A 14,232-nucleotide genomic window follows, 5' to 3' on the forward strand; every position below is an offset into this window, starting at 1 on the left:
TGAGGAGTGGCCAGTGCACACTGCTTGCTATCTCCCTGATACCACTATATGGGATACCAGCTGTACTTGGAAGCCACTTTTTTGGTTTTCCAGGACGTATTCCTAGCAGTGGGATCAGGACCATGCGTCCCAAGTCTGTTTGACAGGTGCACGCACCCTTTCTGGGCCCTTCACTTTGAGAAGTCATCCTATGATCATTGAGTTGATCGGTGACCTGGAGTCAGAGCTGGGGGTGTTGAATAAGGTTTAAAACAGCCTGATGCATGCGTCCATCCATCCCATGGTGCATCTCTTGTCCTGGGACCAGAACCTCAAAGCTTGATGAATCCAGCCCTCCTGCCAGCAGTCTACCTCAGGGAGATCGGAAAGGCTCAGACCCCGAGACCGCAACCTCCCTCCCCCGTACCGGGCCAAGGGGGTGGCAGCATCTGTCCCCAGACGCTCCTGGTTCTGCTTCTGCCTCAGAGCCACCGCTGTCACAGACCGACCACACTGCCACAGACACACCACACTACTGCAGACACACCACACTACTGCAGACACGCCGCACTGCCGCAGACACACCACACTACTGCAGACACACCGCACTGCTGCAGACACACCACACTGCTGCAGACTCACCACACAGCCGCAGACACACCACACTGCCGCAGACGCAGCCACAGACACACCACACTGCCGCAGACGCAGCCACAGACACACCACACTGCCGCAGACGCAGCCACAGACACACCACACTACTGCAGCCACACCACATTACTGCAGACACACCACACTCCCACAGACATGCTGCGCTGCCGCAGACATACCACATTGCTGCAGACACACCACACTGCTGCAACCAAACCATGCTGCCGCAGACACACCGCACTGCCACGCACACACCGCACTACTACAGACACACTGCACTGCCACACACATACCGCACTACTGCAGATGGACCGCGCTGCCGCAGACATGCCGCACTACTGCAGACACACTGCACTGCCACAGACACACCACACTACTACAGACGCACCGCACTGCTGCAGACACACCACACTGCTGCAGACTCACCACACAGCCGCAGACACACCACACTGCCGCAGACGCAGCCACAGACACACCACACTACTGCAGCCACACCACATTACTGCAGACACACCACACTCCCACAGACATGCTGCGCTGCCGCAGACATACCACATTGCTGCAGACACACCACACTGCTGCAACCAAACCATGCTGCCGCAGACACACCGCACTGCCACGCACACACCGCACTACTGCAGACACACTGCACTGCCACACACATACTGCACTACTGCAGATGGACCGCGCTGCCGCAGACATGCCGCACTACTGCAGACACACCGCACTGCCGCAGACACACCACACTACTGCAGGCGCACTGCACCGCCACAGACACACTGCACTGCCACAGACACACTGCACCGCCACAGACACACCGCACCGCCACAGACACACTGCGCTGCCACAGACACAGTGGCTCTTTGCTATTTCAATGCATTGAGTTGAATGTCAGCAGTTTTTCCTGCAGCCATTTTGCATCTGTGCATCGATTTCAGTTTCCTTCCCTCTTTTCCAAGTTGGCAGGGGGTGCTTCATCCACAGCCCAAATGTTCCTCTTTGCTAAGGGACTGCCAGATCCTAGAGAGTAGAGAGACACTAGAGAAGAATAACTGGTTTAATGAGGTAGAAATGATCTATTAACACAGGGTTTAGTCACCCACTTAATCACATTTTTAAGCATTTAGGCCCTGCGACTATTATAAGGGTGACCAGACCGACACAGTCTTTATTCTTATTTGGGGTGTAGATGAGTGGGGGCAGCACTGTCTGCTTCGTGCTGGGGTGGGGTCAGCACAGCAGTGTCTTTAGGAGAACACAGGCCCACGATGGCCCGGAGGTGCCTCCAGGAGTGGGGCATGGCCAAGATGATCATGTGAGGAGACATAGGAGAATAATATGTAAGAAGGCCCATGATCAAAAGGCACAGCGGTGTCCGGCAGAGTGCTTGCGGGTGGTCAGAGCATGTCTGTGAGGAGGCTGGAAAGGTAAGCAGGGGCAGACTGTGGAGGGCCTGGGAGCTACACGGAGGAATTGTATTGCAGGCTGTGAGGCTGGCAGCCTAGGAGACCAATCCCCAGATTCTAGAAACACTGTGATCCTAGAATGCACATCAAAAAACAGTGCCTTGTCGGGGGAAAAAAAGGCACCCTGAGCATGAGCTGCAGAATCAGCCCCTCCTGTGCAGAGCTCCTTTGGGCCAGTGTCACAGCCACTCTGACAGCTGCCTTCGAGGCAGGGGCTCCTTGACAGGGTAGCTTGGCCAGCACTCTTAACGCTGGCAGACCCAGGCATGTGCTTCATTCCCCGTGCTGCCAGCAGGTTGCTGGCTCCCTGACACAGGTATGAGTTCTTAGACCTTGGCTGAGCTGCTACCTATAGGCTCTGCCAGGTTGTCTGGTGCCCACAGCGGGGCTGGCTGTAGTCACAAGTTGGTGTGGATGTTAGGATGGGTTCATACAGCAGACTGTACACATAGTGCGAGGAGAGGAGCACAGAACTGTGGGGGGACGAGCAGTGAGGGTCACTTGCCTTGTTTAATCCCTGCTACAACCTGAAAGGTAGACGTTGGGACACATTGTACATGCAGGGAAGCCAGGGCTCAGAGCACATGACATTATGAGTTCACTATTCAGCACTGGACCTACCAGACTCCAGGGCCCACCATGCTTGGCTCCTTGCATGCTGAAGGTCCCTGCAGGGGTTGGGGCTCTGACCTGGGAGTTCGAGACAGACCTCTGTGGGCATATGGATCTAGAGAACCTTGGGGTTGCTCTGACCCATGGGCCCCTAAGGACTGGGGCCTAGCTGGTGGATCATCTTGGCACCCAGTGAAAATTTTAAATTTCTGGTCCCCAATCCTGGAGATTCTGAAGTATTGCTCTGCTGTGGGCCTGGGACTCCAGATTTCAAGGAGCCTCCCAGGGGCTTCTGATGTGCAGCCGGGTTTGGGAAGCTTGCTGTTACCTTGTTTTCCCCACACTTACCTGTAAAAATTCCCCTGCGATGACTGCTAAAAAATCTCCAGTCCCTTCCCTGGAGGTTGATCTAGTGAGTCTGAGTTGGAGTCTGGAATCTGTATTTTTTAAGATTAATAAAGTTTGGGAAATAGTGCTTGCTCACTTAATTCTGCAGATGAGGAAACCCAGGCCCAGAGAAATGTGATGACTTACCTAAGGTCCCAGATAGGTAACAGTAGACCCTGTGGAGAATGGCTGCAACCCAGTCCTCTGCCTCTCCAGTTAGTTGGCCCCTTAGCATTTGTAGTTAATTCCGAGTAACGTTCAAGGTCGCATTTCGTAAACATGTAAGTTGTGTGAGATGCTGGGATTGCATGCAGGCTGGTCCAGAGGGCAGAGCACATGGCTATCAAGACAAGGTAGGTCTTGGCTCTCTGCTTCTAGTTGTCCCTTGTCACTACTACTTTTAATTGCTACTGAGAACACAGCTCTCCCCTCCTGTGACAGCAGCAGCTGGGGTGATGGGAGTGGAATGTACTCTGGAGGACAAGTGTGTGTGACTTGGTGCCCTACGGCCACCACTCACGCTAACTGCCTGCTGACTCACTCAACAGGAGCTCGAGAAGCTGGCTTCGCGGAAGTTGAGAATAAATGCAAAGGAAACCATGAGGATTGCCGAGAGGCTCTACACTCAAGGGTGAGTCCTCTGGATTTGGGAATAGATTTTGGTGTATCTTTATCAGAATGAAATATTTTAGAAATAGAGCTTAATGAGGGAAGCATAAATGGTCTAGATGTCTGTCACCCTATCCCTGAAGTGAAATAATGGCAACACTGACTTCTCTGATATGACAAAATACTTCAGAATCAATTATTCCTCAAATAAGAGCCCACAGAGTGAATTCACATCCTGCTGTTGACCTCTCGGTGGCCTGGCAGGGGCAGGTGGCACCTCTAGGTGGTGTCTGCCAGTGGCAAGGCAGCCCTTCCTCAGGGTGCTAAGCTTTCCAGCCACATGCCACATGTGACCAGGGACTCGAGATAGGGGTGGTCTGAGTTGAGATGTGCTGTCATTGGAAAACACACGCTGGATTTCAAAGACTTGGCGTGAAAAAAAGGATAACTTACCTCATTAATAATTTCTTACATTGATTATATATTTTTAGAGTTAGTATGTTTTTATTTTAAAGTGACTACTGTTGTTAGTTGCTGTCAAGTCAATTCTGATTCATGGTGACCTCAGATGTGTCAGAATAGAGCAATTCTACAGAGTTTTCAAGGCTGTGACCTTTTGGAAGCAGATCACCAGGCCTTTCTTCCAAGGTGCTTCTCGGTGGGTTCGAACACTTAACTGTTTGCACCATCCAAGAGCCCCAATGTGGCTACTAGAAAATTGCAAATTAAATACAGAGTCCACATGTTTCTTTGGATAGCATTGTCCTTTGGTCTTAAGAAAAGTTACAGACATACACATGGTAGCTGTCAGGGCAAGTAGGACTCCTCCATTGCAGCAGGTTCTGCTGCTGCCCAGCCCCACTGCTGCTGCCGTGCCAGAGCCTTCACCAGTGTGCCCTGGGCCACTGATCCTCCACCACACTGCGGCAGATCCTGCTTCCTGCCCCTCACCATGGCCACACCTCAGAGTGTCTCAGTGTGGTGATCCAGGTGGCTGTGTCAGATGGGTGCTTGCAGGAGTCACCAGGGCTTTGGTCTAACAGAACCACTTGCAGACCACTGAAAGACCTCACCATTTCTTTTTATTTCTGTTTGCCTTTGTTTAGGTACATCAGCTATCCCCGAACTGAGACAAATATTTTCCCCAAAGACCTGAACCTGACAGCGCTGGTGGAGCAGCAGGTCCAGGATCCGCGCTGGGGAGCCTTTGCCCAGAGCATTCTAGAGCGGGGCGGTCCCACCCCCCGCAACGGAAACAAGTCCGACCAAGCCCACCCTCCCATTCACCCCACCAAACACACCAGCAATTTACAGGTTAGTTCATAAATACACTTCTACTGCCGCCACTTGCCGAGCCCCAGAGAGGGGCTAAGGGGTCAATAGGAGGATTGGAATTTACTCTGTGGGCACCTGTTATAGGAATAAGTGATTTTGAGATATTTCTTCAATATCAGAAAAGTCAGCGTGACATTTGTGTTTCACGGTTTTCTGCCTGGTTTTCGTGAAAACCCTCCATGACGGGCCACATGGTCTGTCCAGCCTCACTTGTCCATACTGGCACTTGCCCTCTGGCTTATTCACTGACTCTCTACACACAGACTGGGCACCACACCATTTCTGTACCTTTGCAAAGCCCCACACCCTCACCCATACTCCCACCCACGGCATCTACGCCCACCACCAGATACACTATCCTTACCCTAAGCACCACCACCTACCATGCCCACACTTGCACCTGCCACCACGCCCCCACCTACCACCATGCCTGTGTCCATACCCACCATGCCCAAGCCCACACCTACCACCATGCCCCTGCCCATACCCACTACCATGCCCATGCCCACACCTACCACCATGCCCATGCCTATACCCACCACCGTGCCCATGCCCACACCTACTACCACGCCCATGTCCATACCCACCACCATTCCCACACCCACACCTACCACCACACCCATGTCCATGCCCACAGTCACCTACCACCACACCCATGTCCATACCCACCACCATGCCTACACACAACCCTATCACCACACCCATGTCCACACCCACCACCATCCCCACACAGAACTGGATTGCCTTGTTAATGATAAGAGTCCTGTCCATCCATTAAAGATGGGATCAGTGTCCATCTGTATCCTGAAACTTTAATCTACACTTCTTTCATAGTTTCATACTCATACTCACTGCAGAATATTCATGCTTAGCTATGTCTGATTGTCTCACAGGTTTCAGTTATTTCCTCAGCTGGGGAGTGGGCTCCATGAGGGCAGGGGCCGTTTAAGCTTGTTTTACAATTGCAGGCTTGTTGCAAAGCTAAGTAAATTTAGCTTTGTTTTCCCTTTTAATGACATATATTTTTTTTTCATGGACCTATGGTGGTGCAGTGGTTAAGTGCTCAGCTGCTAACCAAAAGGTCAACAGTTCAAACCCACCAGCGACTCTGGGAGAAGGATGTGGCAGTCTGCTTCTGTAAAGATTACAGCCTTGGAAACCCCATGGGGCAGTTTTACTCTGTCTGGGAGGGTTGCTATGAGTCAGAATCAACTGTACAGCAGTGGGTTTGGTTTTTTATTGGTCTTTTTAATTATGAAATCATTACATGTTAATTTCAGACAATTTAGAAAATATAGAAGACCATAAAGAAGAAAAAATGTCCTTGTAACCTCGTCCCCTAGAATAAAATCCACCTTTTTTCTATGCATGTAATTTTCTTATAAAAAAATTAGAATCTTAAATGATTTTGTAAACTTTTTTCCATTTTTGTATCTTGAGCATTTTCCCACATGCTGAAATATTCTTTAGAAGTGTAATTTTTGATGACTGCATAAGTTATTTTGCTAAATTTTTTTTTTTTTGTAAGACTTTTTTTTTTTTTTTTAACTAATCTCTGGTACGCACTCTTTGTCTCCTACAATACTTGCATAGCTCCCTTATTTCTTTTTTTTGTTTTACTAAATCTTGCTTTTGGAAATTTTGGTTGTTTCCAACTACATCCACTCCTCCCTTACTGACATGGTTAGGTTCCAAAGACCCAGGCTGTTAAATGAAAATTGGTAGTATGCAAAAATGGAGAATGACTACATCATTACATAACAGCCGAATTACATCTGCCAAACCACTGAGAATGATGGCCCAGCCAAGTTGACACATAACCTTAAAACCATCACAGCCAGTATTGACTTTGACCTCACACCTCAGTGTTCATTACTGCTAGACGTAGATCATTAACGCACAAAGTAGTTGGATGATAGATTTTTTACTATCATCATAAATGCAAAATGTCAGATAACGAGATAGTCGAGGAGTTGTTGTTAGGTGCTGTCGAGTCGGTTCCAATTCATAGCAGCCCTGTGCACAGCAGAACGAAACACTGCCTGGTCCTGCACCATCCTTAAAATCGTTGTTATGTTTGAGCTTGTTGTTGCAGCCACTATGTTAATCCACCTCGTTGAGGGTCTTTCTCTTTTCCGCAGACCCTGTACTTTGCCAAACATGATGTCCTTCTCCAGGGACTGATCCCTCCTGACAACATGTCCGAAGTATGTAAGTCGCACTCTTGCCATCCTTGCTTCTAAGCAGCATTCTGGTTGCGGAGTCAAGGAGTAGGTGTATTTAATATTGGATATACTAATATACCAACAGAAAGTGAAAATTATCGAACAATATCATTAATATCACATGGAAGTAAATTTTTACTAAATTTTGCTAAAGATAATTCAAAAGCAGTTGCAGCAGTACATCAACAGGGAACTGCCAAGAAATTCAAGCCGATTTCAGAAGAGGATGTGGAACGAAGGATATCATTGCTGATGTCAGATGGATCCTGGTAAACAGGTAAACAGAAAGAAGTTTACCTGTGTTTTATTGACTATGTAAAGGCATTCACCTGTTCGGATCATAACAAATTATAGACAACATTGCAAAGAATAGGAATTCCAGAATACTTAATTGTGCTCATGAGGAACCTGTACATAAACCAAGAGGCAGTCGTTCAGAGAGAACAAGGGAATACTGTGTGGTTTAAACTCAAGAAAGGTGTGTGTCAGGGTTGCATCCTTTCACCATACTTATTCAGTCTGTATGCTGAGCAAATAATCCGAGAAGCTGAACTGTATGAAGAATACAGCATCAGGATTAGAGGAAGGCTCGTTAACAACCTGAGATACACAGATGACACAACCTTGCTTGCTGAAAGTGAAGACTTGAAGCACTTGCTGATGAAGATCAAAGACCACAGCCTTCAGTATGGATTACACCTCAGCATAAAACAAAAATCCTCACAACTGGACCAGTAAGCAACATCATGGTAGAAGTGGAGAAAACACTGAAGTGTTGTAAAGGATTTTGTTTTACTTGGATCCACAAGTCAATGCCCACGGAAGCAGCAGTTAAGAAATCAAAGATATATTGTATTGGGAAAATCTGCTGCAAAAGACATTTTTAAAGTGTTGAAAAGGAAAAATGTCACCTTAAGGAATAAGGTGCACCTGATGCAACCCATTCTGTTTTCAGTCTCTTCGTATGCATATAAAAGCTGGACAGTGAATAAGGAAGACCAAAGAAGAGTTGATGCCTTTTGAATTATGGTGTTGGCAAAGAATATTGACTGTACTATGGACTACCGGAAGAATGGACAAATCTTTCTTGGAAGAAGTACAGCCAGAATGCTCGTTAGAAGCAAGTATGGCAAGACTTCATCACACATGCTCTGAACATGTTATCAGAAGGGGCCAGTCCCTGGAGAAGGACATCCTGCTTGGTAAAGTAGAGGGTCAGCAAAAAAGAGGAAAACCCTCAACGAGATGGATTGGCATAGTGGCTGCAACAATGGGCTCAAGCATAACAGTTTCGAGGACGGCACAAAACTGGGCAGTGCTTCATTCTGTTGTACATAGGGTCACTGTGAGTTGGAACCAACTCAGCGGCACCTAATAACAACATACTAAAAAAAAAAAAAAAAAAAATTTTTTTTTTTTTTTTATAGAGACTCAGCTGGTAACCTAAAGGTTGCCAATTCAAATTCACCAGCCACTCTTTGGAAACCCTATGGGGCAGTTCTACTGTGGAATGGGTTTAGGTTTTTCTTTTTTGTGTACTAGAGTTAACATCTTTGTACATAAGTATTTGTGCCAATCTTTCATTATTTCCTGGAATAAATTGTTAGAATGATCGGTTATGAGTATGAACATTTTAAAGGCTTTTGATAAGTTGATCCCCACTAAATCCTCGATTACTTAACTGCTTGGTTGTGTCCAGAAGGTGATGTGTTCATCAAGTAATTGCATTCATAATATGGTTGTGCTCATAAACTTAGCCTAAGGCTGCCAAAGATTTCATTTTACTTGGATCCATAGTAAATGCCCATGGAAACAGCAGTCAAAACAATGTATGGCAGTGGGAAAATCTGCTGCAAAAAGACTTCTTTGAAGCACAGAGTATTAAAAAGCAAATATGTCACTTTAAGGACTAAGGTGTGCCTGACCCAAGCTATAGCGTTTTCACTTGCCTCATATGCATGCAAAAGCTGGACAGTGAATAAGGAAGAATGCGTAAGAATTGACGCCTTTGAATTATGGTGTTGGCGAAGCATAGTGAATGTACCATGGACTGCCAAAAGAGTGAACAGATCTGTCTTGGAAGAAGTGCAGCCAGAGTGCTCCTTAGAGGCAGAGATGACAAGACTTTGTCTCATATACTTTGGACATGTTATCAGAAGAGACCAGTCCCTAGAGAAGGATATCATGCTTGGTAAAGTAGAGGGTCAGCAAAAAAGAGGAAGACCCTCAGTGAGATGGGTTGACCCAGTGGCTTCAACAATGGCTCAGGCATACCAACAATTGTGAGGATGGTACAGGGCTGGGCAGTATTTCGTTCTATTGCACGTAGGGTCGCTGTGAGTCAGAACCGACTCAGTGGCATCTAACAACAGCAGCAAGGCTGCCAGGGGCAGTGTTTTATATGTTAGGGAGTTTCTTGCTAACTTATTATTCTTTCATCTTGTTTTCTGTTTAGATTGGTTTTATGTCACAAGTATCACTTCTGGCTCAAGGGGAAGATGACTCCCCTGCTTACCTTATCCTGATTAGAACTGTGACGTTTTTCAGCTTGAAATCATAGAAACCCAGAGGATGGGCCTGGCGCTCCATATTGGTACAGAGGCCTCGAGGAATGGGGTGCCCTGCTCTGTTCAGAGCTTTTGGCTGAAAGGGGCATGGGCCTGGTTTAAACCACGGATGGCGCTGATGCCGTTGCGGGTTAATGTTCTGGAGTGGCTTTCAGACTCTTTTTTCCTTTCTTCACAGGGAGATGAGCAACGACTGTATGAGTTCATTGTTCGCCATTTCCTCGCTTGCTGCTCCCAGAATGCCCAGGGGCAGGAGACTACTGTGGAGATCGACATTGCCCAGGAGCGCTTCCTGGCCAGCGGCCTCATGGTTCTGGCCCGGAACTATCTGGACGTGTATCCCTATGATCACTGGAGCGACAAGGTGAAGAACCATAGGTTCAGACAGAGGGCAGATGCTGTCTCTCAGATGTCTGACCCTGTGGGCCTCAGGGAAGGGGAGACAATTGTTTACCCAGCCCTAATGCCGCCTGGTGGATCAGGACCATATTCTTTGAAATGCAAGTTGTCTTTTCCCAAGTATGATGACATCATGATCTGACTAAAGCTTCTGCTGCTATGTGCAGATCATCCCTGTCTATGAGAGAGGCTCGTCCTTCCAGCCCAGCACTGTGGAGATGGTGGATGGAGAGACGAGCCCGCCCCAGCTGCTCACCGAAGCCGACCTCATTGCCCTCATGGAAAAGCATGGCATTGGTCAGTAACTCAGGGTGCTGGAAACTGCCGTCTCTGTGTCTCACATAATCTTCACAACAACTCTGTAATGTCGGCGTTATGTTCTTTTTCCCATTTATAGGTGAAGTGAGGCTTGGAGAGGTCAGAACCTATCTACAGTCACAAAGTTTGTGAGCTATGAAAGGCTGGGTCCGAATAACTCCACAGTCAGTGATTGCAGACAGAGTTTAAGGGCCTTATGTGGTGGGCTGTGGAGCTTGGTGGTTGACCTGTGGTCAGCAGGGAAACCGGCAAGATTCCTAAGTAAAGGAGCAATATAGGCAGAGCTATACTTTTTAAAGATAATTTATGTAATAGCTTTATTGAGAGAGTAGTTCACATACGATACAATTTACCCATTTAAAGTGTACAGTCGAGTGGTTTTAGTGTGTTCACAGACTTGTACAGCCATCACCGTAATCGGTTTTAGAACATTTTCATCAACCCAAAAAGAAGCCCTGTACCCGTTAACAGGAGCCCCATTTCTCTCCTAAAACCCCCTATTTCCTGGCAACCAGTCGTCTGTTTTCTGTCTGTGGATTTGCCTGTTCTGGACCTTTCATATAAATGGAATCATAAAACGTGGCCTTTTTGACTGCCTTCTTGGATGCAGCATAATGTTTTCGCAGTTCAACCATGCGGTAGCAGGTGTCAAACCTTTGTTCTTCTTATGGCCGAACACTAGTCCATTGTGTAGACAGACCATTTTATTTACCCTTAGGTGATGGGCACTTGGATTGTTTTTACTTTTTGCTTATTATGAATAATGCTGCTGTGAAGTCATATGGAAGTTTTTGATTGAATACCTGTTTTCAGTTCTTTTGGTATATACCTAGGAGTGAAATTACTGGGTCATATGTCAACTATGTGTTTAACTTTGAGGAACTGCCTGACTTTTCCAGAGTCACTGCACCATTTTATAATCGATCCACCAGCAGTGGACAAGGGTTTCAGTTTCTTCACATCCTCGCCAAGACTTGTTATCATCTGACTTTTTGACTCTGCCATCCTAGTGGGTGTAAAGTGGTATCTTATTGTGGTCTTGATTGCATTTCCTTGATGGTGGAGCTACATTGCAAAAGATCCCTTTGACCACAGCATGGAGAGTGGGCTGGGGGAGGGGGAGAGAGAGAACATGGTGATAACGCACATGAGGTGATGTGGGCTCTTTGACATGCAGAGTGAAGGAGAAAGCCTTGAGACATCTCAAGGATAGGCTGTGGGCTGCAGTGAGTGAGTGCCTGTGATGAGCACACAGACGTGAGGGAGAGGCGCGCGGCTGCCGTTAAGGTTTCTGGGTGGGCTCTTGTGAACGGCGTGTCTTACCTGGAGAGGAAGTCAGGCGCAGGAGAGGGCCTGTTGTTACTAAGGTGCTACAGTCCCCTCGGCAGTGTCTGTATTACCTCAGAGTAACCGGGCAATGCTTTTCAGGCACTGATGCCACCCACGCTGAGCACATCGAGACAATCAAAGCCCGGATGTACGTGGGGCTTACAGCAGACAAGAGGTTTCTCCCGGGGCACCTGGGAATGGGGCTCGTGGAAGGTGAGGAGGGGTGCGGCCACAGGGTGGGTACCGTGTCCTGCTGGTCTTCACAGCACTGCTCTCCTTGCAGGCTACGATTCCATGGGCTATGAGATGTCCAAGCCGGACCTCCGGGCCGAGCTGGAGGCTGATCTGAAGCTGATCTGTGAGGGCAAGAAGGACAAATGTGTGGTTCTAAGGCAGCAAGTCCAGAAATACAAGCAGGTTTTCATTGAAGCAGTGGCTAAAGCTAAGAAGTGAGTGCCAGAACCTGGTCTGCCCCCGAGGCTGTCAGACCATTCCCTGAGGAGGAGGAGGGGTTCGCGGGAGTGACGCGGCAGGAGAGCGTGTCATTCCTTGTGTCTGTACTCTCGGGGGTGTTGAGTCGCTGCCAGCTGAGCTCACCCTCACTGGCGACCTGTTACCTTACATACCAGTGCCTCCCCTTTTGACCTGCCTCTTCTGGATTTTGCTTTTTCCTTTCCATAGAGCTTTTCAGTATATTAAAAAACCCATTGCCATCGAGTCCATTCCGACTCACAGCGACTCTGTGGGATACAATAGATCTGCCCCATAGGGTTTCCAAGCAGCAGCTGGTGGATTCGAATTGCCAGCCTTTTGATTAGCCGCTGAGCTATTAACCACTGCGCCACCAGGGCTCCTTTGTCAGCATAGGAACAATAATCAGAGAGAGCCGGCTCCAACACCTGGGCTGTTTGCTTTAGAAATGCCATTCTCTTGATGCCTGCTTTGAATTAGTGTGCAGCTTGCTTGCACGTCAGTACACCCAGGTGCTGGTGTGCAACTGCTGGCTCTCTGGAGGACTCAGGGTGCCTCTTTGGCAACCAGCATGTGTGGCTTTTTGTTAGAAATAACATGCTGTCTGCCCCATGCCAACTTTGAAAAGAAATGCATGAATAGGTTTAAACTCAAACCACACAGACGTTTCTGGAGTGTGTGTGTGGACACTCTGCAGTCATGTTTGTTCAGTGAGTGGCAATGACCAGGTAGAAGCAGCTTCTTTATCTGCCTGCAGCTGGGTTCCTTCCAGGGCTGCCTGGGAACTGGGCATCAGGGAGCCAGGGCTGGGGGGCAAGCCGAGGCCTCTGTGCGCTCTTGTCCTCTGTCTCAGACCTATGGCCACACTGGACCTCTGGGTCCTAGGATCACATGCATGTTGTATCCACGTATGGATGTTGCAAATGCCTTTCTCACGAGAGCCAGCTAGTGCGCGTGTTTGTCTTTTTCTGTAGGTTGGACGAGGCCTTGTCCCAGTACTTTGGGGAAGGAGCTGAGGTGCCCCGGCAAGAAGAGATCTACCCTGCCATGCCGGAGCCCATCAGGAAATGTCCGCAGTGCAACAAAGACATGGTCCTCAAGACCAGGAAGAGTGGCGGGTTGGTGCCCACTGCCTGCCCCTCTGCTCGCACAGCCCGGGCCGTATTGATGGGACAGCTCTGAGAGGCCCTGGACATTTCTTTTTTGTGTCACTATTTTAAGGCAGGCATGCTATCAGCAGCCTCTACACTGGTCTTTAGAGAGATAAGTGGAGCACACTGGGGCCTGACCTTCAAGTCATGAAGTGCTATGAGAATTCAGAGGAGAGGGGACTGGTTTTTGCCCCCCATGAATAGGATGTCCTTCACTCTGGCCAGTGGAGAAACATGACCCTTGGAACCACACGGGGCTGGGTTCAAATACACTTCTGCCACATGTAAGCTTTGTGGCTCCACGTAAGTTATATAACTACTCTGAGCCCCAATTTATTCTCCCATAAAGTAAGGGAGTAGTTACCACCTTATAAAGCTGTGGTATGGGCAAGGAGTAAATGAAAGGGTCAGGAGTCTAGCACAGTGCCTGATACAGTATAGACATTCAACATTCTGGTTTTGGCTTGAAATCTCAAATCCGTTGTCATTTTCAGTGCAGGAGTTTATCTTGAGAATCAGGTTGTCCAGGGTGGCCTCATTAGTGACTGGCCACTGGGGGACGTTCATGGGGAAAGGGGTGTTGAGAAGCAGCAGTGCAGTACTTGTGTGCTGCTCATGGCTGGCACAGTGCAAGGAGCTTCTGGTGCGTTACCTCAGCGGAGCCTAACAGCCACCCTGCAAGGCAGCATGTGCACCCCAATCTTTTAAGGACCTGCGGTGGCTTGCCCAGGCT

The 14,232-nt window shown here is 48.3% G+C and overlaps 1 protein-coding gene across 4 annotated transcripts in view; it reads left to right on the plus strand.

Annotated features, from left to right (window-relative positions):
* Nucleotides 1-14,232, plus strand: part of TOP3A (DNA topoisomerase III alpha) — a 47,553-nt gene that overhangs the window by 25,788 nt on the left and 7,533 nt on the right. For 3 of the 4 annotated variants that reach the window (XM_049874712.1, XM_049874715.1, XM_049874714.1), the window contains exons 10-17: nucleotides 3,644-3,726; nucleotides 4,811-5,018; nucleotides 7,181-7,246; nucleotides 10,010-10,195; nucleotides 10,398-10,527; nucleotides 11,977-12,090; nucleotides 12,161-12,326; nucleotides 13,323-13,466. In XM_049874712.1, the coding sequence (XP_049730669.1) occupies nucleotides 3,644-3,726; nucleotides 4,811-5,018; nucleotides 7,181-7,246; nucleotides 10,010-10,195; nucleotides 10,398-10,527; nucleotides 11,977-12,090; nucleotides 12,161-12,326; nucleotides 13,323-13,466 (1,097 nt within the window). The remainder of the gene's footprint in view (nucleotides 1-3,643; nucleotides 3,727-4,810; nucleotides 5,019-7,180; nucleotides 7,247-10,009; nucleotides 10,196-10,397; nucleotides 10,528-11,976; nucleotides 12,091-12,160; nucleotides 12,327-13,322; nucleotides 13,467-14,232) is intronic. The other variant, XM_049874713.1, reaches the window with a different exon arrangement.

Source organism: Elephas maximus, chromosome 2, assembly GCF_024166365.1.
Source record: "Elephas maximus indicus isolate mEleMax1 chromosome 2, mEleMax1 primary haplotype, whole genome shotgun sequence".
NCBI lineage: Eukaryota > Metazoa > Chordata > Mammalia > Proboscidea > Elephantidae > Elephas > Elephas maximus.